A 23,548-nucleotide genomic window follows, 5' to 3' on the forward strand; every position below is an offset into this window, starting at 1 on the left:
ACCACATTTGTTAATTTTTGTTAGTGGTGCATCTCTAGCCTCTGCGCTTCCAGTTAGTTTTCCACTGCTAGTGCTTTAATAGAAAGTATCATCTTGCAATGAATGAACTAAAATAGAAGAGGTTTCCTCTTTTATTTATCATCTGTTTACGGGGTTTTGATTAAAAGAATAAATGTGTTTCCCCAGCCACCTCAGCTAAAACAAGACCATCAATTTCTCAAAGCTCCTAAAAGACTTGGAGAAAAAAATCTGAGGCATTCACTCTCCTGACAAGCTGCCAGAACCTTGCTTTCACACTGGCATTTTTTCTGCCCTTGATGTCATGTGCAAAACACGAGGATTTGTGCCGTGCTAATCCCTCTAATGAGGGCTTCTCCCAACCTCTATATAAACCCTGCTCAAAGCTGTGGCTGCTGGGCAGGCACCACAGAGTCAAAGCACCCGTTTTTGAGCTGCATTTGAGGCAATTAGAGGCTGGGATTAAACAAACACCCAGCACCAGCATCCTCAGCATCAAGGGTTATTATCCTGGTTGGCTGGGGCATGGAGCTGTGGTGAGGCCAGGTTGTCCCACAGTTGTCCCACATCTTCCTGCTCTTTGCAGTCAGGTCCAGCAGGGAGGCACAGCCTGCAGGCAGCAGTAATGGGAGCCCTGAGGTGGCTTTTCTGGGCTGGGCTGGGCTACCTGAGCTGCTGCTGTCCCCCACAGGCACAGGCACAGTTTCCCCGTGCCTGCATGACGGTGGAAGCCCTTCGCCTGAAACGCTGCTGCCCGCCCTTGGGGACAGAGCCAGGCAATATCTGCGGGTCCCTGCAGGGCAGGGGACAGTGTGAGGGGGTGCAGGCTGACACTCAGCCCTGGAGTGGCCCCTACACTCTCCAAAATGTGGATGACCGTGAACGGTGGCCCCTCAAGTTCTTCAACCACAGCTGTCACTGCACAGGTGAGATGGGTGCTGGGGGGAGGGGATGGGGATGGAGGGGTCTGCTAACCTTGCTCTGAAGGCCAGAGACATTCCTGGTGGTATAAGGCTTCAAATATTGCTATTATCCAAAAAGTTCTTCCATATTCGTGATACTGTTAGTACTTCTTCAGAGCATCAGGGTCAAAGAAGTATTTTCTTTCATGTGAACATTTTGTGTTTTCCTCTCTGCCCATGGAGCTGTCCCTGTAGCCAGCAATCCCCTTTCTCCACGGGGTTTTGGACCCTTCAGTGCTGCTTTCAAACCTCTATCACTGCTGCTCACAGTGCACTGAACCTGGATCAGCGTGCATTGTGTGAAGCTTTATTCCTCATGGACAAGTACTTTGCAGCATGACATAGCCTTGTGCTCTAAAAGTCTCCCCATGTCAGGCTAGGGTGTTTCCAGGTTTGTTAACTAAATTTATGTCTTACACTGATCCAAAATGTGTCTGTACAACCACCAAAGAGGCCATACCATCCTTTTCCTCCTCATCTCCAGCTGCTACTTTTCACTGAATGCTTGAGGTGAAATGGCTCTGGGAGGAGATGTGCTTGAAGGCCACCCTGGCCAAAGGGATAAGGTTCTAATGAAACCACTTCCCTAATGCTGGCAGGAGGCAGTGAGCAGGAAGGCGAGCTCAGGGCACAATAAGGTGACAGGACCCTTTCTCAGCAACAGCCCTGGCTGAAGGGGGGTTAAACTGAGCAGGAACTGCAGGCTCAGCCCAGACTTCTGTGCAGAGCTGGCAGGAGATTGCACCACTAGTAGGACAAAAGGCACATCCCAGGCGCTTTCTAGGCACATTTCAAATGAAACCTGGGATTTCTTGTTGAAAACATCAAGTTGTTTGAATTTTCTAACATGAGAAGAATAAACTGCTTTGCATCAGCCTGATTCTTAGTCCGAGCTGAACTGTTTTATCTAAAATGTATAGCTCAGCTCACACTACCAAGAAAGCCCAGATCAATCTGAGAAGGCAGCACTGCAGAGAATTTCAGCTGAAGAGGTTACATTTTCCAGTGCAGTTATCAACTGGAAACTGAGAGGTAGCGGCAGATGACTTAAACGGATACACGGTGTTACCAAAACTCCTCAAAATAACAACAATAGACTAAATAGTATACATCAATTTTTATCTCTTTCTTTGACTGGATTTCAAATGCTTGTGCGAAAGGACTTTTCAAGATGGTTTGCAAAAAAAGTAAATTGGATGCGCATTTTTTTTAAAGGTTCTTATATACCTCCAAAACTTAAGTCAAGTGTCACATACAGACACAGATCCTGGGTCACAAGAACACTGGAGCACACTGGCATACATCAATATTTACTCAGTTAAATTCATTAGAGCATCAAAATCTGGGAGTAAATTGAAGAGCAGTGGAGACAGACATGCTCTGCACAGGCAGACATTAATTTGCTTGTCCAGGTAGAGATAAGCACTGGTATTTGATATTTGCAGGACTGGATTCCAAGTTATGTGAGCAGAATGTTGTGTCCTTTCCTTCAGCTTTGCTTCTTCTGAGCTGGCTGCTCCCCTTGGCTCCTTAAATCCCTTGGATTCCTCTTTCTCCTTGCAGTTTTTAAAAAAATCTAAATATACCAGTGATAAAACAGCAAGTGAAATGTATCCTTAAGCATGATTTTCAGAAAGTTTTCCTGGGCTCTACTCTGCTTGATGCTGTACACAAAACATTTCTGGGGGAATGCTAAGAAGTTCACAGCTGTGTGGGATTTGAATTAGGTCTGATGCTTTTACAATGCTGATGATCATGTCTCCTTGTCTATTAGGGGGTTTTTGTGGTTTTTTTCCACTTAGTTTAATAAAGTGGTTGGTTGTCTGCACACCAGCTTTAAGTGGCATTATGTGGTATTTATTAGGCATCCAGAGCTATGCTGCCTGTGTAACATAATGCTGGGTAACATGGGGTAACAGAAATTAAATATGCCCATTCAAAGGGACATGGAACAGCACACATCTCTGCTATCACGGTGTCTTATTTTCCAAGCTGCAAACTGCCTGCCTGGAATAGTTCCTGGATTGTGCAAACTCCAACCCCACCAAGGCTCTTTCTAGCACTTTAACAAATTAAACTGCTGTGTTCCATCTATATAGTTTAGAATGATCAGCTATGGAAAATCCTACATCCATGTAGCTGATTATTTTGTTAGACAGTGCCAACTGAACGTGTCACATAGCTGATGGCTATATGGTAAGGAAACTGGAGGAATGGTGAGGAACAGGGGCTGAGATTTTCCAATGGTGGGATTCTGGAGTTTTCACAATAAATTTTGCTTTTTGCGAAAATCTTAGTATCTAAGGAGAAAAGAAACAGAAAATGTTTCCATTTGTTGAAGCTGTTCACTGAGGAAAAATACCTTAACATGAAATTTATCCAGGTCTGGGTACTGAATATTTATGGACCCCCTTCCTCCCAAACAGCTTAACAAACCAAAAAGAAAAACAAAAACCCCAAACACAAATGTGGATGAATGGCTATAATGGGATCAGATTTTTTCCCCCATTTTTAAGCTTCAGCGGATAATATGCATGAGTTTTTCTTTAACTGAGGACAAATAGAACAGGATTAGAACCAAAGAAAGCTCCGGCTTTGCTTCCCACTTTTTGTGCCGTGGGCCACGGTCAACAAGCCATTGCAGGTTTGTCGTTAGGATGCTGCATGTTCCCTTCAATGTGTTGTTTGCAGCAAAAATATAATCTCTGTAAAAAAATATGGGGTTATGGCATGAATGTAGTTGGGAGGTAGCAAAGAATTTTTAGTTCTTGACTAATTTCAATCTTGAATACATTGAATGTGTTCTACAATTGGTTTGGGTGTCCTTCATATTATTCAATTTATATAAATTCTTAGACTGAAACTACCTGACAGATCCTGACAGTGTGCAGCACGTGTGAAGGGGAATGTGCTCGTTTGTTTTCAAGAAGGCGTACGTGTTCAATTAGACCAAGGGATGGATACGTGAGTCCAACCTTGAATATTGGGACTTGTAGTTGTTTACACAACAAAGCAGTGTTTCAGTGAGATAGTTAAATTTAGTTTAGAAGAAAACTATTTAGAAGATTTGTGAATTAAATGCTATTTTGAGTTCTAAACGATAACATTGTAAAGCTGGAATAGCAGTAGATAGATATACAGATCTGGTATAGCATTTTAAAATCTCAGTACAGAAGACTATTGTGAAAAACCACTGCAGTCAGTCATGTGGTGGCTAGTACAGATTGTGACCGTGATTAAACAATGACGTAGTTTGAGTTCACTGAGGAATTAAACATAATTATAATTCTTTTTTTCTGCTTCCACTTTCTAAGGTTTACATATGGGCATGTGCTGAACATTATTCTATTTTTAATAGAAATTTTTTGAGAAAAAAAAAATCCTTTTGAATTCCTGTGCAATATATTCAAGATGGGAACAGATGATTTACATCTATTCTTTAGCTGTAATCAAATTATCAGTTAAGCTGTGTAGCTGATATGATGGCTAACCCATGAGGTAAAAATTGGGCTTTTGAAGCAGTTATAAAATACATTTAATTTATTTGTTGTAGGGTAATGTGCCTGTGGGGTAGTACTAAATTATAGCCATGTCTTAATGGCCCTATTAAATCCAGTGTAGGTACAGATCTTCCGCATCATACAGCCTGTGAGAGTGCCCAAATGAAGAGCTAGAAAGGAGAGAAGAGCTGACCATTTGTCCCACATGGTAGCAATCCTGATCCTAGCCTTGAGAAATTGCAGTATGCAGGTGTTTCAAATCTCATGTTACTCCTGTTTCAGTGCAATAGCTAAAGAAGTCTGAAAGGGAGTCCTTTCTCCCTATCCCATAAATGATGGGCATTAAAACTGGTCTCTATAGAAGGAAGAGGCATGGCAGCTACCTGGGTGTCATCTTGGTGCACTAAAACAAGGCAGAAAATGGTAAGTGTTGAGTGGGTGCATTTTTACTGAAAAAAATTACACTAAGTTGATGGAGTTATTAATTTGTGTTATGCTTGGTGACTGAAGGCCACCCACATGTTGTGACCACTAAGAGGCAGAAAATCCACGAGCTCAGGCAACACCCAGGCTTGAGATGCAGCAACAGTGGTGTGTCATGACTGGTGTTAGCATACAACAGTGATGTGTGAGAGCACATAGCGAGTGTCAGATCATAAGAAGTGTATTTTTGTCAGTGCCATGCCCATGGATTGACCCACTGGGAGAAATAGCATGGTCATAGTGCCTACAGAACCAGTCTTGACTGAGAAAGAGCACTTTAAGTGTTGCTGAGATTGGGTACAGAAGAAGGCAGCTCCCTAGGCATGTGATCCCATCTCCAGACATAAGGGTTAATGGAGAATACACAGATGATATTTTGACAGTGGACATTCCTGGAAACAGTGGAACAAGCTGGGAGCATCCAACAGTGATAAGATCTCCTTCCTGTGTACCAGAATGACCTCCCAGACTATATTCTCTGGAAACCACAAGAGATGATAATAATATCTGTTGTCCCTGGCAGAGCCGCAGGAGGGTTGAGCACTGAGTTCCTATGTGTTAATCACTGAAGGTGAAAAGATGCTAAGGCATGAATCCTTGCATGTTCCTAGAGTTCCTGTGTGCAAAAGGATCTTGAAAATGTCTCACTGCCTTACTGAAAATATCTGCTGTGCACTATATCCTGCTATCAGGAGGCTATTTTTCCTGCTCTTGTAGACCTGCACCATTGGAGTCCACCATCACTAGTATAGCAGACAGGGAAGTTAAATTGTAAGAGACCAGCATTTCACAATGCTGTCATGTGGGAAGTGCACATGGCAGTAAATGAACTTTCTGGAAACAGTAATGCATAATTTCCAGTTCAGTGGCCTGGGAGAGCTTTAGAAATAAATGTTGAAAAAATGGTTTGGGTGGGTCATAAAAAGGCTGGGTCTGATTACTGCAGTATGTATGGGAAATCCCAACGACCTCCATAATTTTCTTGCCATTTCAGCTGCTGCATAGCGGCAGTCCTGTGATGCATGGAGCATGTTGAAAGAAAATGACAAGAAGCAAGTTTTGATATAATGAAGTTTTGTGGTTTTGTGTGTTTCTGACAATGGAACATTGCCAAATAGACCTGAGGATGTGACAAAAATGTTCAACACAATTGGCAGAAATATTGCAGTGTGAAATACCACTTTGCCTGGACATTGTCTCCTGTTTGCAAGTCTCCACTGCAGTCCTCCTCACTCAGTAAAAGCTCATGTCCCATTGAAAAGTGACTGAGGAAGTGATGGAAAGAATGGAGCCCTTGGATTCCTTCAGAGATTAGATGGTATAAGGGAGAAAATCCTGCAGAGCATCAATTGGATATAATTAGCACCTGCCCAAGGGAAACAGGTGACAAGTCATTGGTCCACCTGGCTCCAGATAGAGTTGGACAAAAGCTTTCTTCCCATGAAGGTAACTCATGATTTCAGGCCTTTGCAAATTTCTTGTCAGAGCCTGAGGAGGTGCATAGAGTATACCTAAAATATAGGTATTGTCTAATAAAATTATTTCAGGCATCAAGACCTGCAGATTCAAAGGGCCCTTCCTGAGAGAGGAATAGGCACCGTCAGAGCCTCAACAAGTGACTGAGAGTTCCTTGTTCTGGTACCAACCCACACAGCACAAACCTAGTCCTGCACAGCCTCTGGTGCTGTTAGTGATGTATTTCAATGTGATGCTTATCCAGCATTGTGAGTAGGGAGGTCCCTTAAATGACTGGAGGAATAACTGCAAGTCTCAAAAGAAGTTGTTGGCAGATCTTTTCATGGTTAATTCCTGCTTTTTCTTCCTTTTAAGGATTGAATTGTACCTGAGTGTGAGGGGCCAACAGGTGCTTTCCAGAAGTTCGTGGTCCATGACTGAAACTTGAGCAGTATACATGGCCTAATTAGGCAATGTTGCAAGATATTGTTGATATTTGTCATCTGGTCAGTTCAGGCTGGAGTATATGATGGGGCTAGCTATGTAACAGTTAGGCTGAATCATGAAGAATGAACAAGGCACAGATAGTGGAGTACACTGAGTTGATAGCAGTAATTGTGCTGTTCTGATGGGACCCTGAGGATACTGTGATCAGATAAATCTTCCATGTTGCTCACCCCCCCATATCCATACAATCCACAAAATCTGCTTTATTTCATTTAACTTGCTTTTTCTGGTGTACATCTTCATTCCCTTTAGCCAGTGCAGACCCCTGGCTTTGGGTGCTGTCCCTCATGGTTGGAATATGGCAGCTGAACCCAGCTGCTTCTGCTTGCTTCATGAGAAAATGTAAGGCATATATCTGGAAACTGCCCTCATGGGATGCCATTGGGATGTGCATGATCCAAAACCTCATTGAATCTTTCATTCTTGTGGTCCTTAAAAGGTGCACTGGTCCTCAGCTTCATGACAACATGTAAACTTAGAGACCCCAGGGGCTCTGAAGCAATCATAACCAACCTACATGTGGTCCAAACTCTGCAGTAAGAATTCCCACATATTCTTGGCAGGTCTCACAGGAGTCTGCCACGGATGTTTACATTTCAGCAGCTCTTAGCCTAAAAATTAGACATAAGATTCAGAGCCATGTTGGTAACAGCCCTTGTAACCTCGAATTTAATAATAAGCCCTGTAGCCCCCAACAACCTGAAATCTTGCTTTAATGTTAATTGTTGTTCTGGTCATAGGCTCAAGTTTACAGCCTGAGGACATCTGCCCATCTGGGAACATTTCATAAGTCACTTTTTCATCCCACGTTAGTCCAGCACCAGTATATGTGATGAGCAGTGAGATTCTGTGGCATTTTGGAAAACAGTTGTCATGGTTGTTGTGGAATGAGTGTGTGGGGAGTTGGAGGGGAGGCTGAGAACAGGTTGAGGAGTCAGTGCAGATTTTTGATAGCAGTGTGGAGATCCCTGTTGCCCTCTGCTCCCCCTTGCCCCTGGCAGCACTGCCCCGTGTCCCACACTGCTGCAGCCTGCCAGCACACGGGTAGGGGGCAGGTGTGTGCTGCAGGAATGGCTGGTTGTTCCCTGGCTCCCCCAGAAACAGGGGAGCAAGATCCAGTAGGGCCTTCCTGCTGCTGCCAGCTGTCCGCCACAGCATGCAAGAGGCCACACTTAAAGCAAGCTCTGCTTTCCTGGGCTCTCCCATCTCATCAGAGAGTCTGAGCTAATATCCTAGAGCAGGCCTGATTGCTTGCCTTAGGAGTGATGCCAGCAGGGAATGACAGTACTGCAGTGCTTCACAGGCTGTTATTGCAGCACTATTTAATAATGCTTAAAGCGTGACCAGCAGCAACCCTGGTGCTTTTTTTGGTTCATGCTGGGCCCCAGATACACTGTTAAGAGGCACTAGTTTCGCATAAGTTTTGTTCTTAAGAGAACTGTTTTGTTTAGGGATTTTTTTCTGTGCTTAAGGATCCATGTGAACTGACCCTGTTTTGGGTTTGATCCTGGAAGCAGAGGAGTGCTTGAGAGCCAGTCGAGCAAAGCACTTCATCACCGGCTTAACCTCAATTGCTCAGCTCTGTTCAGCCAGAGTCCTCTCGTGCCTGAGGGCTTTGCAGAGCTGTGAGCGCCTCAGGGCGTCAAGCCCATTACCCAGCACTTCCCCAACTGGCTGACTGTGATTTTTGGACCTGCAGTGGCTCTGGGAATCGAGCCAGTCATCATTCTGGTTAGTCAATTGGCAATGCTGCAAGTCTGCTCAGCTGCTGTCCTTTCCAGGAGCTGGCATCTCTGGGGAAGAAAAGCACTAATTCATCATTCTTCTACATTGCACTGCTAGTTTTCCCTGATTCATAATGTCATGACTGATTGTTCCCTCTCGATCCAGGAAACTTTGGTGGGTATAACTGTGGTGAATGCAAGTTTGGCTGGACTGGCCCCGAATGCAACAGGAGGAAGCCAGCAGTTGTCAGGAAGGACATCCACTCCCTGACAGCAGAGGAGAGAGAGCAGTTCTTTGATGCTTTAGACCGTGCCAAGACAACCATTCACCCAGACTATGTCATTGCAACTCAGCACTGGAGAAGTCTGCTTGGTCCAAGTGGAGATGAACCACAGATTGCCAACTGCAGTATCTATAACTACTTTGTTTGGCTTCATTACTACTCAGTCAGAGACACACTCTTGGGTGAGTGCTTTTCTTTTCCAATGGGCTCTGCAGGTAAAGAAAAGGGTGAAAATGCCACTGCTGAACAGGGGTTCCAGTAGTAGGCACAGAGCCGTGGAGTGAAATTTGGTGGTGAGAAGCTGGTGGCCATCAGTACTCAAGGGAAGAGTCCTTTGGACCTGCCATGGTCTGCTCCCCACAACCCTGGCAGCTGGAGCACACCAGTTGCACTCCTGGTGCATCTTCAGTCTGACAGGAGGCAATGCAGAGTCTTCACTTGAGTGAATTGAAGTGTGGTCAGGCAGTGACTGACTTAAAAAAGATGTTCCCAGTCCATAGGACAAGGTAGTAAAGAGGGTCTGCAGTGGTGAAGGCACAGGCCATGCAAAGAAATTTGGGACCAGAGTGCTACTGTTTTCTGTGGCTTTCAGCAAGTCACCAAGTCCACACCAAGGGTGGGATTTGCCTGACTAACCACAGTAACCTTTCAAAACCTAGCCTAGAGGTTTGGGTATCTAACCCCATGCTTGCTCCCAAATTCAGATTCCTTGGCCTCATTGCTTTTCTAGACAGAAGTACCTATACCAGCCCCATTTCACAAAGCCTACTTGTAGGAGGTGCACCAACCAGTATGGCTTTTCTACCTGGCAGTCCCATGTGCAAGCTGAGCAGCACATATCTATCTCCTTGCTGGAGGGTGACTGCTGCTCTGCAGTGGATATCATCCAGTTTGCCCCTCTGACACAGCTCCCTTTTGCAGGGCTGAAGGAAGAAGCCTTCCTTCAGCTCTGCAAAAGTGAGAGCAAAGGCTCTTCAGGGGACAGGGCAGTCATGTGGAAAGGGAAAGGGGAAATTTCTAGTGCTGCTGCAATGGTGCATATAAATGCATATATGGGTTGAAGGTTTCTACAGTGATAAACAAATCCATATGTGGTTTGAAGCCTCTCACCTCTCACCCAGCAAAAGCACTATGCAAGAAATAACAAGCAGAATTTGAAGAAATTTGGCAAAGGATTCTGGATTACTATTGGCATGGAAAATACTGAGGTTCTCTTGATAGATACATGGTGTAAGTCTTACATGGTGCAAGTCTTGCAGCCGAGCAAGGGAATGAGGTAATGCACATATTAGCAAGGAGATAGGGTTTTAGAAAGTAAAATGCTTTTTAAAATCAAAATCCACCAAAGTGAGAAGAAATCTCAACAATATCCAGCTTTTTAGAGAATGTGAAGTTTTAATAAGCATTGAAGCAAATATCCACAGAGGAGTTTGTTTCACTTGTCCCAAGTAAGTGAAACGTGATGTAGCTTCTGATGTGTTCACTCTTTTTAAAGATGCAGAGCTGAAGGTTCTTGTTTAACTCCACTCCAAGCTAGAAGGAAGTGCTGTCTTTCTCTCCAGCTTTGTTTGATGCCTAAATGCTTGTTTTATCTTCCCTTTGTAGGTCCTGGCCGCCCCTTCAAAGGTATTGATTTCTCCCACCAAGGACCTGCCTTTGTTACTTGGCATAGGTACCACTTGCTGTGGCTGGAGAGGGAACTGCAGGTTAGTTGAACAGCCTTTCCTTTTCCTTGCACAGCTTCTCCCTTTTGCTCTGTCATTTTGTTGAGCCAGCCAAGGGTAAGCTACCTCCTAGGATAGTTTCTCACCCAAACTCCCAAGAGTATTTGCTCATTGATCATTTGTTTTGTTTTGTTTTATTTTGTTTTAAGTGAAATTAGTGCTTTCTGAGTGCTGAGGGCTGGATGGTTTCCCACCACGAACAGTGATGTGTTATATTGGAGATTTTTTTCCCTTCATCTCCACAAGAGAGGATAGAAGATGTGAAGTAAAAGTATTTATTAATAAAATTGAAGAAACACCTTCATGTAAAACTTGGTAGCAAATATTGTTGATGTTGAAGATGCCATTTCTATGAAACCAGCTCTAAATATTACTCCCTTTAAATATGACATAACATACATTTAATACACACATATATTTAGCAATATGCCTTTTAAACAAATATATATTAACGTGCCTGAGAGTCAGTTGCAGAAGCACGACTCATTTCCATTTGCATGACTTCTATGTTGGCAGTGTTGCTGTATTTCAGCCTTACAGATCTCTAATGAAAATGGTTGCTTATCAAAATAGCTGCAGGATCTTGCTTGTGTGAAATTATATCTGGCAAGCAAGCACAATCAAATGCACTGTACTCCCCTATTAACACGAGTTCAGATTCCTCCCCAGGGCCAGTTTTCTGGAACGAAAGCCAACCACATGCACAATTTTACCCATTACCCACTTACATCACTCAAAGCCTCTTACTTGCTCAAGGCTCAATTCATTTCTGCTTGGTCTCTGAGTTGGCAGAAAGCCTAACATGGCCAAATGAAGTGCAGTCTCACAGTAGGGAGACCAGTGACAGTGTCTTTGCTTAGACTGATTTAATGCCACAATCCTTTGGAAGGAGTTGGAGCGGCACTGTGAAACACAGGTAGTTGCAATGCAGAATGAAAAGCTGAATATTCAGTGAAATGTCCCAAGAACTTGAAGGAGTCCCTTCCTTTCTCTTCCCTTTGGAGCTGATTCCAACCTAATGCATTTCTGTCCATTGCAGCACCTGATGGGCAACGAGTCCTTTGCGCTGCCCTACTGGAATTTTGCCATGGGCAGGAATGAGTGTGACATCTGCACGGACCAGCTCTTTGGGGCACCGCGGCCCGACGACCCGGGCCTGATCAACCTGAGCTCCAGGTTCTCACGGTGGCAAGTGGTTTGTAACAGGTAGGAGGGCACCCAGGGCAAGCTCACATGTGGACAAAACCTTGCTGTCATCCAGCATCGACAGCATGGGCTTCTCTCTCTCTGTTTGAGTGAGTGATGGGAAAGGAGCCAAGATCATCATCTTTAAAACTGGAAATTGCCATCAGTTTATGTGTAGATAGTTCTGTGTAAACTTTCTCATATTGTGGAAGTGTATTTTTTAAAGATGACTCTTCTAGTACAGAATTTTAGTTGATTTAGCCAATTTATGGCTGCCAAAGTCTAAAGAGTTTCCCAATTGGCAAGGATCTTTCTAAAAAAGAAATGCCTGTGTGTAGTTCCTCTATAACGTACACCCAGCTGATCTCAGCAGCAGAAAAACAAAATTGTTTTGGCATACAGGAAGCTAGAGATAGCTGCAAAGTCTGCTACCTTGTTTTGGATGAGGCTTTCACCCTGATATATTTAATGCAGTTTGGGGATTGACTTTGAAATATCTGAGATTTCACATGAAAAACAGCACAGAGCCAGCCAGGAGCTTGCTGCCAGCTCCCTGTGGGAATGTGCTGACTTGTGTGAGAGCAGGGCTTTGACAGGGGATTCAGATGCAGGATCAGGGTGCTGTGACATGAAATGCTGTTGGTTACAATACCCATACATCATTCTTCTCTCAGCTCAGGGGCAGGGTGCAGTTAGTCAGACAGAGGTACCGAAAGCTCAGGGTTTTTCATAATAGTCTCTTTTTCTGGATACCTAAAGAGATATTTGAAATTCCAGCTTTAGGCACCAGTTGGCTTTAAGTCTTTCCCCTACTTTTTTCTCAAAGATAAATAGGGCTTTGGATTTTTCCTTGAAAACTTGAAGTGACTAAACTTTTTCTCACCAAGGTTAAACTGAGAAGAGCTTTTGTTTACTTCAAAACTTTCTGAAAATGCTGTTTCATTTCACACTGAATAGACCTATTTTTTTGTTTCACCAGTGTTACACTGTTTTCCTTCTTCCCTATTTCTGTCCCTGATATAAAGGGTTTACTCCCCATTAGTTACTGGATAACCTCTGCATCAGCAGGTTGTTCTTGAAGGCCCTGAAAAAAGAGGATGCAATGCATTGCTCTTGCTTTTCTTCTAAAGTGGATGAGGGATGGCAAGTGAAAAATCTGTTTTCTGTCATTTCTTGCATTTTCTGAGCTCATGTTTCCCTTCATTTTTTTCCTTTTTGTTAAGAGTTAAAAAAATAGTTTATAATCAGGAGTGAAAGTTTGTCAATTCAAAACTGAAAACTCTGTTTTACATTGCCTGACAAAAAATTCTTCCAAAGCCCTTGGTGGGGAACAAGGCACAACGGGAGTTGTGCTTGCTTTTTCTAAAGCTTTTCTAATACTTTTTCTAAAACATCCTCTGTGGACAATAAACTTGGTAAATCTTGGTCTAAATGACTGATGGTCCACAGAGGATGCAGGGCCACAGAAAGCCTGCAATGGTGACAGTCCTGCTATAAATTCATCTCCCAGGCTGTGGGAGGTGAACTGAGCTGCCCCAGGAGGTGTCCACCCCAAACCTCTGCTCCCTCATGTATAGCTGAGACCTCTTTGTACTGCATGAGAAAAAGCCAACAAACAGGTGCTCACCTTCTCCTGCCTTGTGCTTCTGCCTGTTCCACGCTCAGTTTGGATGACTACAACCGCCTGGTCACGCTGTGCAATGGCACTGACGAGGGGCCCCTGCGGCGGAGGCCGCCCCGCAGCTCCAGCGAGCAGCTGCCCACCGTGGAAGATGTCAGGAGGTGCCTTTCCCTGCAGGAGTTCGACAGACCCCCCTTTTTCCGCAATTCCAGTTTCAGTTTCAGGTTTGTCCTTCGGCTCCTCTAGAGCTGTGTTGGGTCATTGGTGTTCTTTTATGAGCACATTTGTCAGCAAAACGTGGTTATTGATGGTGCTTTTACCCATCCACAGGAATGCGCTGGAGGGCTTTGATAAACCAGATGGAGCCCTCGACTCGCCGATGCTGAGCCTTCATAACTTGGTTCACTCTTTCCTGAATGGGACCAGTGCTCTCCCTCACGCAGCCGCCAATGATCCCATCTTTGTGGTATGTCTCTTACTCCCAGTGTGATTGACAATGGCTGAGGCTCAAAGGCACCTCTCTCACCAGAGATTTGCAGAATGAAAAAAGTGAATTCCCTAAGAAATAGTTCTTTAAATAGAAAAGGAGGAATCCTTTATCTTTTATTGAACACTGCCACACCTGCATAAATGTTGAATTAAAAAGAAAAAAGATCTCAGGATAATTTGTAAAATATAAAATAATATTCTAGGAAGAAGAGCTGCTATTCCAAGTCATGCTGCCTTGAATAATTTCATTAGGTAGTATCTAAATCTAATGGCTTATATCAGACAACAATAAAACCTTATTTTACCGCAACAAGGTAAGGTGAAAGTAGGGATAGTTTTTTTTTAAAGCAGTAGATTGAGGGTATGTTTCTTTGTTTTAAAATTTACAAGCTAAAAGGAAGTTCATCTAATGTCAGGGTATCTTGGGAAATAGAATATTATTTCAGTGGTGCATTGAAATAGTGCTGCACTGCTATGAGCAGCATAAACACCATTGTGCAAAAGCCAGTAGTTAACTCTGTTTATACATCTTTCTCCCCTGGTAAATTCATGCATATTTATTCTCCTCTTTGTTAGATTAAACCACAGTGTTTACATTACATATATAAATTCTTTATATATTATATCTAAATATTATGTAGATACATTTCTTTCTTACCTTTATTTTAAGTTCTCAACTTTTTTTTTTGAGAAATTAGTCCACATACTTTTATAGTGGTCCTTCACTTTTGTGAAGGATTGTTTCCTTAATAATTCTTTAATTCCTGCATTAGATTTTTTCTTACACAGCGAAATTCATTTCACTATGCTGTAATTTTGTACAAAAAATTATTTTCTATAGATTTTCTATAGGATATTTTCCAACTTCTTTCCAGGATTATAATTGAACCACATGAGTACATCAGAAATTAGATTCAGACATTTGTAATAGTTTTCTGAAACAACTTTCCTGTCTTAGTTAGTTTTAGATCTCTAAACTCACCTGATCAAAGCCATGGGCCCCTGGAGCTGTGAAGTTGGTGGCACGTGCTCTAAATTGAGCATGATGGAGTCAAATTTCCTGCAACTTTCCATACTTGTTCAGAGATGAGAAGGATTAAAATAATTTTGAAAGGCACATTCACCTGAATAAGCTCAGTGGCTCCTCACCTGTGATGATTGCCCATCAAATGGGCAACCATTAACCTAGATGATTGCCCATTTGATGTCAACTGGTGTTAAACTGTCTGGTGAAAGGTCTTATTGTGAACAAGCAGCAAAAAGGGTGTATAAGGCAAAATGTCCCATGCAGAAGATCAGTTTAGTTTTCTCATGAGCTTTCCTGATTTCCCATTCTGTAAATCCCATCTAAACTAGATTACCCTCTTCTCTCTCTCTCAAAAGCTCCAGTCACGTCACGTGTTTGTTGCGTGTTTTAAAGGTGGTTGATTTCCAAAAGAGCTTAATAAATGTGTGTGCCCATGCCTGGATTTGCAGGTTCTCCACTCCTTTACTGATGCCATCTTTGATGAGTGGATGAAGCGTTTCAAGCCCCCTGACAACGCTTGGCCCGAGGAGCTGGCTCCCATCGGGCACAACCGGCTGTATAACATGGTCCCGTTTTTCCCTCCAGTGACCAACGACGAGCTCTTCCAAACTGCGGAGCAGCTCGGCTACACCTACGCCATCGACCTGCCAGGTATGTCCCAGGATGTTGCTCCTGACCAAGTGATGAGGCAGCTCACATTTGCCATGGCACAGGCATATCTAATATAAGGAACCTGTCCTAGTTTAGGGCAAATTTGGGAGAAAGCCTCCAAAGGGGGCCCCTCCACAAAGCAAACCTACATGGCTCCTCCCCGCAACTGGTTCGGTAAGGATTCCTAGGAGAGAAGTGGAAAGAACCCGTTTATTTAACAGGCACAGCACCCCCCAGCACACAAAATGAACAATACTGGATCGCACCACTCTTTCACCGCTCTGGAGGAGATGACAGATTCAGAAGGTCTCTCTTGGGGGTGGTCGCTCCGTTATCAGTCCCTCCAGTCCTGGGGCAGCTGCTGCAGCCACAAGGTGCAAACTCTCGGTGTTTCCAGGTCCCAGTCCGGAGCAGGTTTGAGTAGTTCCAAAGAAGGGAAAGGAAAAAACAGTCCAGGGAAAAAGTCAGAGTGCTTTGCTAAACTAACTAATGACCAGATGCAAAGAGCAAGAGCAAAGCAGGAGTAAAGCAGAAGCAAGAGCAAGAGCAAAGCAAAAAGCCAAGAAAAGCAGCACTATGTACTGCCCCGTCTGTGTGTCCCAACAGCCATGGGGGAGTGGCTGATAACAAAACCAAAACAGAACTCTTACTCTTTAGAGCCAGTCTTGAAGGCACAGAACGTAATATCCAGCACAAACAGAACACATGAATGGGGATACAAGCATCATAACGTCACCCTAGGACAGAACTGTTCACAAAACACATAGGTCTATTCACCCGCTCACTTCCCAACATTAATATTTGGCTACCTAGAGAGATGTACCTGGGTGTTTTTTGTTTTTTTTGGTAAACCTCCAATTTTAAAGATTTTCCATGTCCATAGCTGGGATCTTCCTCAGTATTTGTCTATTCATTTGTAATTGCCCTTGACATAAATCAGCAGAGACAGAGAAAAAATAGCAAGAAAGCAAAGTATTTATGCAGAAAATCCAAATTTTGCAACAAGATATTAAAATATTTGTAAAAGGCAGAAGAGTACGATATGCATGAAAATCATGCTTCAGCTGCTTTTCCAAAGATTAAATCAGAGTAATTTCTTTCTCCATTTCAGTATTACTTTGAGGGGCATAAGGTGCTTATCTAACCTGTGCGGGCAGGAATTTCTTCTAAATGCTTACCATACATCTCTGTTTATAATCTGTGGAGACTGTTAAAAGGTCTATAGACTGCAAAAGATTGAAACCCTTGCCCTCAGGCTGCATTCATGCAGGGGAGCCCTGATTTGTGGAGGCAAGCTACCTGCTTCTGCAGTGCTTTTCTCTGGGGCATCCCCAGAATTTTCCCTGAAAATTTAAACTTCCCCTCTTATGGAGTTAAAGTTTTCCTCCCTTTGTATTACTGTCCCCCTCTTCTGCTTTGCAAATGTGGATGTCCCTTTGGCATGAGGCACCCAGAGAGGAACATGGGTAGCTTGTGACTCTGTTGCTTCTGACTCACACCTAAATAAATTTTTAGCTCTTTGTGAAGGAGTGTATCTATCCCTGTCTGCATGACCTATGTTCCGACAATACAGCTTTTACACCCAAATCCTTCTCTTTCAGCTAAAAGAATGACTTGTTAATTGTACTTCAAGTAACCACATTGGAAATAAACACATATTTATACATTGCTTGTTCTTATTTGAAAGGTGATAAAGCAGTAACCAATCCATTTTGGGACTTTACTAATTTTTGGAATGATTGCACTCAACTCTTTTGAAGACTGCAGATTGGGGCACAAGACTTTTAGTTTCTTTCATAGTCAGTGTGACATCTCCCTCAGCCATCTGTCTCCTCTAACCCATATATCTGGGTAACTTTTAAGCATGTGCAGTCCTCTTCAGAGTTTTTTTTGGGTTTTCTTTGTTTTTGTTTTGTTTTTTCTTTGGTGATTGTTTCATCAAATGTGATTATTGCCATTTCAGTATATGTAGCATTCTTCAGAAAAGGAGGGCAGGCAGTTTTTGCTTCTGAAAGCACAGATGAAAACACAAACATTTAATCAAGTGGAGCAATGTTATTATAGCAATAAGCAATATTATCTTTGAAGATAATGGTTCTTCAGAAGTGGTTCAAAATCAGCAGATGCGATCTGGAGCTGGTCAGCAGAAGCACACTAAGTAGTGGTTTCAGTTAAAAGTTTCACAGTAGGCTGCTTTGTGGTCTTCAGAAAAATTTGAGGGCTTTCTGTTGACCAAAATAGCTTGGAAGCAGCTGTCTTGAAATGTCACAATAGAAAGAATTGCTTAGTTCATTCATAATTTTGGCCAAATTAGATGAAAGAACAGTCTTTTTGTCTTGTCAGTGTTAATCTTTTCCATTTCCAACAGTTAAATTTGTACAAATTGTTGAAGTTTAAATTCAGCTGTAGACTTCTCTGGCAGGAAGCATCTCCAGCTCTGGTATGTGTCTCAGTTATGTGGTGTGCTTTGAATTTTGCCTGTGGCCAGTAGGTCACTAAGCTGCACAAGTAACTGTAATTATCAGTATGTAGGAGTTATTATGTCTTCTGTGTAATTTGCAAAATTGAATTATGTGTGGTCCTCACTTCACTTGTTTCGTATTTCCAGGTTCCCTTGATGAAACACAAGCATGGGCTGTCATGGTTGGATCCACAATTGGAGGAGCACTTGTAGCTCTGGCTGTGCTTGTTTTGCTGCTTGTGCTTTTCCAGCACCGAAGGCACAGAAGAGGTTTTGAACCCCTGATGAATGTGAGCTTCAGCCCCAAGAAGTACATGGGAGAGGCCTAGTGCCCTCACTTTCTGTGCTTGCTCTTGTAGGAAGCGACCTTGATTGCCTTACTGGTGTCTTAGCTGAGACTTTATCACACACTCCTCTGGCAGCTGACTAAATTGTTCTCATTCAGGTTTTGCCCGTTATCTTCTGAATTGTAATGCATGAAGTCTCTGGGTACATATGAGAAAGGCCCAAGTCAGGCTGGATTTTTTCTCATTACTAAATGTTATCTGGAGTGTGTGACACTTGTAAATCATCCTCTAGAGATTTAGATCAAGACAGCTGAGAATCCAAATAGGAGAAAACTGACTTGAATAACCAAGATAATTTTTCACCTCAATGTGTCCTTGATTTCATTTAGCAGCATTAGGATGTGCTGAAAGTTAATAATTCTACATTTATATTTGAATAATACATTATTTTACAGTTATCAATAAATATTCTGAATAACATAGTCTTGTTTTAAGGTTCAAAATGTTTCATTTGACAAAATACTATAGGAAGTCCCTGGTTACAGTTTATTTCAGAAACATAATAAATTCTGTATGTTATTTCCGATAAAGTTGATGACAGCGAAAGGTAAACCCCAAAACTCCAACTCCTAAAATTTAAGATCAGGAGTTCCCTGACACCTAGATACACACTTGTGTTTTACCTCTGTCTTAGGGACCTTAGACAGAAATTGATAGTGGACTTAACTTTTTTGTCTCTGATGCACTGTTCTATGAATCTAGACATAAACTTCCAAATTTCCAAAGTCTAGGATGCAGGACTCAAGGTAACAAGACTAAGATAGCTTGCATTACTCGGGTGTGCAGATGGGGAATCAGGTTTGGATGTGGCAGTTGCTAGACCACATCCTAAACATTCTTTTATACATTTCCTATATACTTCTTTATTTAGACAGAGATTTGAAGCCCATTTTTTGTGGTTCTCCAGTGTTATCTTGGAACAGGTCTTTTTACATAGAAATGCCATCTTGAACAGATCCTGTCAGCTTTGGTGCTTGATATATTCATTAATGGAGTATTCAGACTTCGTGTATTGTGGGGTCTTGAGTCTTATAAAACTTTTGCATTTTTAGCCTTTAATAAAAAAATCCAGTTAGCAACATTTTCTGGCATTTCTTTTAGGCCTGCTAAATACTACCTATGTGGACTAGAAAGAAGATGGTTTTCACATATACTTAGCTTTGAGTATGTGTAACTCACAAAACTTACCTCTAAAATGCAGACTTTTGGGTCAAACAAAGTTGTGATTTGCTGATCACAGGCTCAGATAGCCTTTGCTCCATGAGATGGACAGCAGTCTGCTGCCATTTCTGCTGTTTTGTGGGGCCTTTGAGGTATCCCAGTGCACTTGTTCCTTGATTATATCCAAGATGTCACTTTTTGTACAGCAGCACAGCTCAGTACATCATTTCCCAACTCAGGCTGCCTTTTGGGGGTTTTATTATTTAGGGACTGGTGTTATCTGATGCTGAAGACAACAGATGAGGTCTCCAGAGATCTAGCTTACACACAAGTTGCATTAGTTGACCCTGATGTGTGTCAGAAGGTAGCTAGGTCTGAGCCTTTCTCAGGGAGCTGTCAGCTGTTTTCCAGCACTACAAGGGTGTTCATACAGAATCCCAGAACACTTTGGGTCCAGATCCTCTAGTCCAGCTCCTCTGCAGTGAGCAGGAACATCTTTAGTTTGCTCAGAGTCCTATTTAACCTGACCTTGAATGTTTGCAGGGATGGGGCATCCACCACCTCTCTGGGCAAACTGTGACAGTGTTTCACCATCCTCATTGTAATAAACTTATTCCTTGTGTCCAGTCTAAATCGACCCTCTTTTAGTTTGAAACCATTACCCCTTGACCTATTGCAAAAAGTCCCATTAAAAAATTTTGTCTGCATTTTTCTTATAATCCCCATTTGAGTATTGAAAGACTGCAGCAAGGTCTCTCTGGAGCCTTCTCTTCTCCAAGCTGGACAACCTAGAAATGCACCGGTTCATGCTAAACACTAAATTAGAGAGCTGACTGTTGGATGGAGATGGACACATTTTTGTCCTTTGTGGCATCTGGATGCCAAAATTTAGGGAGCACTCTAGACTGCTGTTTCCAAGGGTGGTTGAGAATTTTCCTTGGGCTCACTGGGTGCCCAGCTAGCTTCATCACCTTGGAAGTTTGGATGCTGTTGCCCCAAGGGTTTGCTTTGCAAACTGCCCTGGTTATGGGCATGTGGCAGTGGGGTAGAGGAAGGAAAGAAAGAGGGAGAAATGTAAAATATGTAGCACAGCAGCTAACTTGTTAGAACACATTTTGCTTAAGAGCCTGTGGGTAAAGCAAAGGAGAGTTGTTCCTGAGTAAACTGAGTGAAAAGGTGTTTTCCTTTCCAGAAGAAGAGCAATGAAGGCATTAGATTGATGCTATGCACATAACAATTCCTAGGATCAAAGATCCATACATTCCTCTTTTCACTGGCTGGAGATTAGTTTGGTAACTAGGGCTTTAAAAATGTGAGGGGACTCAACAGCTGCGTATAAAAATCTGCAGCTGTATCGAGAGCACAACCTGCCCTCTCGTGGCTTACTGGAATATTACTGGTGACACCGGAAAGCTCTTTTCCTCCCCTTTAAAAAAGTACAGTATTGTGCTAGCAACCAAGAAAAGTTGTGCCTTTGGTGAAGGAAAGAAACACAGGCCATCTTTGTATGAAATGCTTAAAAGGAAAGGAAACCAAGCATGGGCACTTTAAAGGAGGAAATCCTGCAACAAGTCTGACTGTAAAGGTTGGTTTTACATGTTTTGATATTCCATTCATCCCAAACAACACAGTATGCATTTTTTGTTGCTGTTTTATGCAGGTGTAATTAAATATCTACCGTCTCTAGGTTGTCCTGAGGCTGCTGGGTTGGGATGAAGATGAATGCTCAAAAGCTCCCACAGATGCCTAAACTGATGGGGAGAATGCTGAAAACATAGTATCCCAAATCTCCACAGACCTCAGTACACCCTGGGATTTTCATCCTACAAATCAGTGCAAAGCATAGCCTCAGCTGGTGCCCACCTCTGCCCTTCACTTTTCCCCTCCACATTCTTAATTACACAGCCACCCAGTCCAGCCCAGGGAGCAAAGATGAAGGATCAGCACATCTGTCTTTGTGTGCTTTTTACTCAAGGCACTTAGCTGACTGATGGGAGGTACACTGCTGAATGGCTTCAAGCTGAGATGGGTGTAATCATCACCACCCCTGCCCCCTCTAAAATAATTCCTTCTGAATTGTTATTTTCTTCTGAGAAAATGCACACAGGAGCTATAAATGAGATGTTTGAGCTCTGGAGAAGTACTCAAAACCATCCCGTCCTCAGCCATTTTTGTTAGCTAGACCCATGCAGCTTTCAGCTTTGTATGTAGGGCTTTTGAGTGGATCATCTTTCTGAGGAGTTGAATGCTCTCTGGTCACTAGTTAATTTCTCTCTCACTTGGCTGAACTGGATCTGTGGGCAGCTAATGCCTCTTTCTGAGCCACTCAGTAGATCAGGTGCCTAAATTTTGACACTTCAGTGAGCTGATGAAAGCCACATATCTCTGTCAGTCGTGGCCTGTGCTTTCATGAAAATTATTATCATGGAAATATTCTTAAGGAATTAGTGAGACCCTGTTTTCTGAATGAAACTAAATCTCATTCCTGTCTGTTTAACTAAATGCTTGAAATGGAATTTGTTCCAATTTTGTCCTGATTTAGGAAAGAAGTGACATAAAGCTACCATGTCTCATGGCTATTTCTGTAAAATTTTAATTTTAATTTTTCATCACAATGCTTGTGATGGCAGAAAAGAGAAAGAAAAGAAGCACATTGAAAGACTATCAGCTAAATTTAGTAGGGAAAATACACACTTACAAAACTAGGCATGTAGGCTGATAGCTACCAGGAAGGAATTTTTTTTCCTGAAATACTGGCTGTGTCCTGTTGTGCAGTGCATGTGATGTGCCCTGCACACAGGTGCCCGCACTAAGTCAGGTTATGAACAAAGCTGTGTCTATGATCCTGCTCTGCTTCAGTGCTCCTGCAGCTGAGAGACAGCAGATATTCACTGTCCAGGGCTTTTTACTGAAACTAGGCTTTCCAAGTCCTGACTGGCCAGAAAAAGTCGTACCAATACCGCACATTTTTTTTACACACTAGCTGCTTCTTGTGAAGGGGCATTCATCTACTCTTCCATGGATAACAAAAGTACCTCTGCACAAATTAAGACAACATATAAACCATTGCACTGTATGGATCCAAAACCATGCTCCATGACCAGCAGGGTATGGATGAAATATGAAAAGAAAGCTCCAGGTATCCACCAAACTGCACAATCTGTGGGTCCTGATCTTCTTCACAAATCCTGTCTGTACTTGTGATGATGTTACCATTGCCATGTGTTCCCACTTCAAAGGTCTCATTTGTCCTTGGGCCAGGACAGATAGGTTTTGAAGGATAGTGACAAAGTTGGTAAATCTGACTGCGAGAGTGAGAAACCTCAACACACCAAGCTTTTCAGTAGAGACCAAATAAGCAGTCAGGTCTCTTCCACATCACATAATCCATCCCTGTTTGTCTCTCCTCCCTTTACTGCCTTGTTCTCTCTTGCCTTTTGACAAACAGATGAACCCTGGAACATCTTCAACAAGCAGGTGGGAAAGAGAGTATGGGTGGACTGCAGCTATTGCCCTTGGCAGCACTTCCAAGTGCCTGAAGAAAGGAAGCAGTCATGGAGTCTCTAGCCTTATCTCTGTCCTCAGGCTTTCTCACAGATTAGATTAAAAAGATTCTTTCCAGCACCATTGTTTTGCCTGTCATGGATCTCCTTCTGTGGCTCCTGATTTTCTGCGACTGTGTAGCAGAGAGCTCAGTTGTCTGTTCTGGAAATGGTGAGTTGTGTTATGTGGATTTATGACTGGGAGACAAATGCTTAAATGTTCAGTGGTAAAGCCTCAAAATCTCCCTTGCAGCTTCCTTCACTGGGTGATTTCATTGCTGCATCCAGGCTGCTTCCAGGCCTGTTTCCCTGCCATCCATTTGGTCTATTCAGTCTCTAAATCTGTACCAGATTTTTTAAAAATTTCTGACTTAGAAGAAGGTCTCCTGAGATTTCTTTCATTTTTT

At 42.8% G+C, this 23,548-nt stretch overlaps 1 protein-coding gene across 1 annotated transcript; it reads left to right on the plus strand.

Moving 5' to 3' along the window:
- The first annotated feature begins 414 nt into the window (after window positions 1–414).
- Window positions 415–18,860, plus strand: DCT (dopachrome tautomerase). The gene is made up of 8 exons (XM_064719865.1): window positions 415–944; window positions 8,816–9,115; window positions 10,539–10,639; window positions 11,697–11,863; window positions 13,508–13,687; window positions 13,794–13,929; window positions 15,429–15,630; window positions 18,239–18,860. Exons 1-8 carry the CDS (start codon window positions 644–646, stop codon window positions 18,418–18,420), a joined length of 1,569 nt encoding a protein of 522 aa, XP_064575935.1. The 5' UTR covers window positions 415–643; the 3' UTR covers window positions 18,421–18,860.
- The last annotated feature ends 4,688 nt before the right edge of the window (window positions 18,861–23,548 follow it).

The sequence above is a fragment of the Zonotrichia leucophrys genome, chromosome 1 (genome assembly GCF_028769735.1).
Source record: "Zonotrichia leucophrys gambelii isolate GWCS_2022_RI chromosome 1, RI_Zleu_2.0, whole genome shotgun sequence".
Taxonomy (NCBI): domain Eukaryota; kingdom Metazoa; phylum Chordata; class Aves; order Passeriformes; family Passerellidae; genus Zonotrichia; species Zonotrichia leucophrys.

What these genes read in the sequence shown, in the direction of transcription:
- DCT (XM_064719865.1), top strand. Translation starts at nt 644, where the DNA reads ATGGGAGCCCTGAGGTGGCTTTTCTGGGCTGGGCTGGGCTACCTGAGC. An exon ending in GGCTGGAGAGGGAACTGCAG is followed by an intron (nt 10,640 to 11,696) that starts GTTAGTTGAACA and finishes TGTCCATTGCAG; the next exon opens with CACCTGATGGGCAACGAGTC. An exon ending in AATTCCAGTTTCAGTTTCAG is followed by an intron (nt 13,688 to 13,793) that starts GTTTGTCCTTCG and finishes ACCCATCCACAG; the next exon opens with GAATGCGCTGGAGGGCTTTG.